The sequence below is a fragment of the Lutjanus erythropterus genome, chromosome 5, assembly GCF_056507025.1.
Source record: "Lutjanus erythropterus isolate fLutEry1 chromosome 5, fLutEry1.hap2, whole genome shotgun sequence".
Lineage (NCBI taxonomy): Eukaryota > Metazoa > Chordata > Actinopteri > Lutjaniformes > Lutjanidae > Lutjanus > Lutjanus erythropterus.
Window position 1 is genome coordinate 41,357,661 of NC_139321.1, and position 4,831 is coordinate 41,362,491.

Genomic DNA, 4,831 nt, shown 5'->3' on the forward strand with positions numbered 1-4,831 from the left:
ATCACTACCGTCAAGTCAGCGCATGCTTCGTGTGGTGTCGTTGAAAAAAAAATAATAAATAAATAAATAAATAAAATAAATAAATAAATAATAAAATAAAATAATAATAAATAAAATAAATAAATAGATAATTAAATAAACATAAAATTTGACCAATCACTAGCCTCACTCTCCACTGTTCCTACTCAGGGAATTCCTTATCAAACGTTGGTCTACTATCTTTCAAGAAGGTTCTTGTTAATGTTTAATAATAGATTTTGTATCCACAGCAAATTCAGGACAGCCTCTTCAGCTGCCTCTTATGCAAATCAGTGCATTCTCCCTCATCCCTGCTACAACCAGGCTGCTGGTCATCTCTGCTTCATGTCCTACATTTATCCAGACATCAGTGCTGTGTGCTAATCAAATACCTCTGAACTCTTATTTTCAGTTTAAACAACATATAACTGGTGGTGGTGCATGATCCATGGTGTTTACATCTTCTCTATTTCACTTCTGTGCAATTTCAGCGTTCGTCTTGTTCTCTGTACCTTTCCATTCTCATCTATTCGATCAGGCGTTCAGCCAGCATTGCCTTCCTATCCTGTCTTATTCTAGATAAGTGAAAACTGGTCAGTGGACCTCATGAAAAAACCTCCATGCTGCAAATCTGTCTATTTCCAACGACCAGGCGATCGCCGGCGTTGCCTCCCTATCCTGTCTTTCTTCAAGTTAAGTGAAAACTGGTCAGTGGACCTCATGCAAAAATGTCCATGCTGCAACTCTGTCTATTTCCAATGACCAGGCCAAATGCCGGCATTGCCTCCCTATCCTTTCTTTTGGGCTACAAGCGTCGCCTATCTGTGCATCTCCGTCTGTTTCTTTGATCGTACACCTTTATTTCTTTAGTTGGTCTGACCTTCTTCCAACCCTATCCAGATCACCCTTTGTTCAATCTTTCAGTATTTTCTAGTCCTCATCACAGTGTTTACTACTCCTCACCTCAGGCATACTTTTCCTTTTACCAACCCTCTGGTCATTCAGCCATTCTGTGGCTGCTTTCTTTTTTTAGGGGGTTAGGTTTTTCCTTCAGTCAACTCTATTTCCTTCTTCGCATGCAGCCTATTGCGGTAGACCCCACATTGGTTATGCTCTCTCACCTCTGCTTGCACAATCCTAGTTGCTTATTTCACCCAGTCCATCGTATTCTGATCGCATTTCTTTATTGCTAACTACCATCTCCTTTTCAGCTTGTTGTGCTTTCATTTTTATTTCTGTGCCTAACTCTATGGTTTATTTCATTAGAATCGTGCTGTCTGCTGAGGTAAGGATGCATGATTTAATCTGAGTATCCTCTCTTATTATTTTATTTTTTTTGGGGGGGGTTCTCTTCACTACAGCTTCATCACCCCCATTTATATATATATACATATTGTTTCACCTCAATGGGGTCTAACCACCAAAGACTGCTCATGTTCATATATCATGCACGTGCCAATAAACCATTTCTCTTTTACTCTTAGTCTCTCCTGATTGAAATCATGTTTTTGGAATATGTTAATGAAAAAGGGCACTAAACTCAAACTGTCCATGAAACGAAAGCCCCTTCATGAGTGTGTTTCTCACTTGTTGTAGACTGTAAGATTTTTCTGCAAGAAAAGGAGCTGATCTACATGTTGTGGAGTGAGGCAGCTCCTTTTTGCCGTAACAATATTGCAAGCGGTTGAAAACACTCTCTCAGATGGGACACTGGTCCCGGGTATACAGAGGTACCACTTTGCTTGGCAAGCCAAAAGGGGATACTCCCCAGCATGCACCTTCCACCAGTTCAATGGATTTTCAGAAAGTGGAACATGTGTTACTTCCCTGTATCTTTTCACTTCTTCCTGTGCCTTGTCAGACAGGGTTTTGTGTGATACAGTGTCTTTTGGCATGTAGGCTGACCCGAGGAGAAACATCAGTGCAGAAGATTCTTTTGGCCTCTTTGGTGGAGTAGGCTGAAGGGAGCTGTCTCTCTGCTGTACAGGCACAGTTTCCTCAGCTTTTTTTCCTCAGAAAAACAATTAGGAACTCACTGTGGAATTCAGCTTCAGGATCTAATGCTGACGCTACATACAGCTTGTCCTTCAGGGCTACATATCTTGAAGAGATTTAACATATTTAAGTCATATTTATATCATAATATTGGATTTTTGTTATACATATGCATGCACAGAAAACAGACACTTAAGCATACCTTGAATTTAAGTTGTCATATGCAGCAGTCTTGGTGTCTTTAATCACTGTGGAGTCGTGGGGGGTACAGCTCATCTGGTCCAGCAGCTGCGCATGCAGAGGTGCAATGATGGATAGAGTTGGGGACCTCTCCTCAGACATTACCAGCGTGGCTGCTTTCAGTGGCTGCAGAGCTTTCACCACATCTTCTGCGACTGTTATGTCAGCCTCTGTCAGAGTGCAGAGATCCTTTTCATTCCTGCGTACTTCAGGTGACAGTAGAGCTGCTGAGATTGCTGGTTGCTGCTCAAGGAAACAGTCCAGCATCTCCAGTGTGCTGTTCCACCGTGTCACCACATCAATCACCATCTTATGTACAGGCAGGCCCAGTAACCTTTGCTTCTCTTTAAGCTTGTAGCTTGCCGTGGTGCTACGATGAAAAAATGATGCGATGCGCCTCAATCTGCTGAGCAGGCGCGCAACAGCTGGGACTTTGAGAGCTGCTTGCGAAGCTAAATTGAGTAGGTGTGCGATGTAACAGCAGATGTTCACAGCACGTACAATATTTGCAGAATTGTCCATCATGTTGGCTGGCTCTTTGTCTGTCAGCTCCCATTCTCCTATCACTTCGAACAACAGTTCAGATAAATTACTCGCCGTGTGGCTGGTTTCAACTGCCCTACTCTGTAAGACATGAGACACGAGGTTCCAGTCACTGTCGATGTAGTGAGCAGTAATGGTCAGGTATGAATCAGTTGCTCTGGAGGTCCAACTGTCACAGGTCAGGGTGACTCTCGCTGCTGACTTAAGCGATGCTGCAATGCTGTGTTTCATATATGAATACGTTTGGGACTGTCACTTCACTCAACTGTTTGCGTGTCGGTAAAACGTAGCGTGGCTCCAGAGTCTTAATAAGGCTGCGGAAACCATCATTTTCAACAACGCTGTATGGTCGTATGTCCTTGCATATGAATGTTGCGACAGCCTCGGTTATTTTCTGGGCTCGAGGAGAGTTTGCTGGTAACTTACGTACAAATGCCTTCTCCAGCTGGGTTTTGTTTCGGATCCGACGTCTTTGCAGACTGTGTTTCGGGGTGATGTCTCATTAAATGATTTTGGCGATTCGTTGTGTTTCCACAATATTTCACCTCCATGTTGCATATCTTACATATGGTTTTGCTCTTGTCTTCTTTTAGTTCATTGCTGCCTTCGTGTTTTCTAAATCCAAAATGCATCCAGACATCTGCTTTCAAGTTTATTGGCGGTGCACTCATGGCTCCCGCCATGTTGTTAACAACGCTCGTCACCTGGCGACGAGATCTCGCGATACGAGATATCTTGCGAGAACTGCTGGTCACACGAGACTACTCTGGGCCGTACTACACATGGTAGAAAAGACATATTAAATAATCGATTTTGGGATTTTATGAATCGATATTGGGCCATGCACAGGAAAATCGATTCAGATCGATTAATCGATTTTTTAAACCCAGCCCTACCAAAACACCCGCAATGTAAGGAATATGAATGTTTTTCTTTTGGATGTTGTTTTCTTCTCTCTCAGACCTGTTTCTTTTGTTGGTTTTGATGAAAGCCCAGTTTGGGTATCCACAGGTTTTGAGAGCTGCACTGATGTGGTTCAGTTCCTTATCCTCCCCCTAGCAGGATAGCAGGGACCTTAATGTCTCTCATTCACACCCTGACAGTTCACACAATGGAAGGGCGGAATCATGAGTCACATGACCCTCTAGGTGTTAGTGACCCCACATAGGTTTAATAACTGAACTCCCAACCAGTCGGTCAGAACTTCTTGGATGAGAGGCGAAACGTCTTCAAGAACTCTATCAAGCCCAGTTGCCTACTACAAACCTTGCTATGAATACCATGACCTGGATCTGGATCTGTCACACTGTCAGACTTTCTCACAGTACAGGTGAGGGAAGGGGAGGAGGGTAGATTGATCACTAATCAATTGTGGATGCCAACATCATCTCGGACAGATTAAAAACATTAAAAAAACAACATTGGTCACAAAACGTACCCCGGCGTGTGAAACTGCAGACTGTAACATCATGCTGGTCATTGACAGGTCTGCTGTCATGTGTTTGAAACAGTGAGACAGAGTGAGAGAGGGTCGTGTCTAGAAGGGAAAGGCCGACCCACGAAAGAAGTTTTATTTTATTAGAAACAACAACCACAAATCTCGTGAGAGTTTTGTAAATCAATGGTTACCTTCTAAACACGACTGCCAGAGTTGTGTCGCTCCAAAAATAGAAAATCATTTTGTGGTGGCTGATGTTTTTAATGTGACAGGCTGCCATAAATAAAACACTGTATCACTGTAACACTGATCACTGACCTGCAGTGATGGAAAAAGTACTCACATCCTATACCTAAATAAAATCATTCATACCACAAAGTAAAAATACTTTATTACAAGAAAAGATCTTGAATATTCTACATAAGGTACTAAAGTAAAAGTAATAAGTAAAGTAACTTTACTGTACCTTACTTAGTACTTTTTACTCAAGTATCAAGGTAAAAGTAGGGGTATTTATGTTTGCACAAAACATGAACAGAACATGTAGGTCACTTTTTTTAACCAAATCAGAGTGCACCAGAATGCTTTGTCTACATG

At 42.3% G+C, this 4,831-nt stretch overlaps 1 protein-coding gene across 1 annotated transcript; it reads right to left on the reverse strand.

Moving 5' to 3' along the window:
• Positions 1-2,205: 2,205 nt before the first annotated feature.
• Positions 2,206-3,027, reverse strand: LOC146327293 (E3 SUMO-protein ligase ZBED1-like). The gene has a single exon (XM_084718303.1). It carries the CDS (start codon positions 3,025-3,027, stop codon positions 2,206-2,208), a length of 822 nt encoding a protein of 273 aa, XP_084574429.1.
• Between the last annotated feature and the right edge of the window lie 1,804 nt (positions 3,028-4,831).

Excerpts from the sequence above, each read along its gene's own strand:
- LOC146327293 (XM_084718303.1), bottom strand. The coding sequence starts at position 3,027 with ATGAAACACAGCATTGCAGCATCGCTTAAGTCAGCAGCGAGAGTCACC.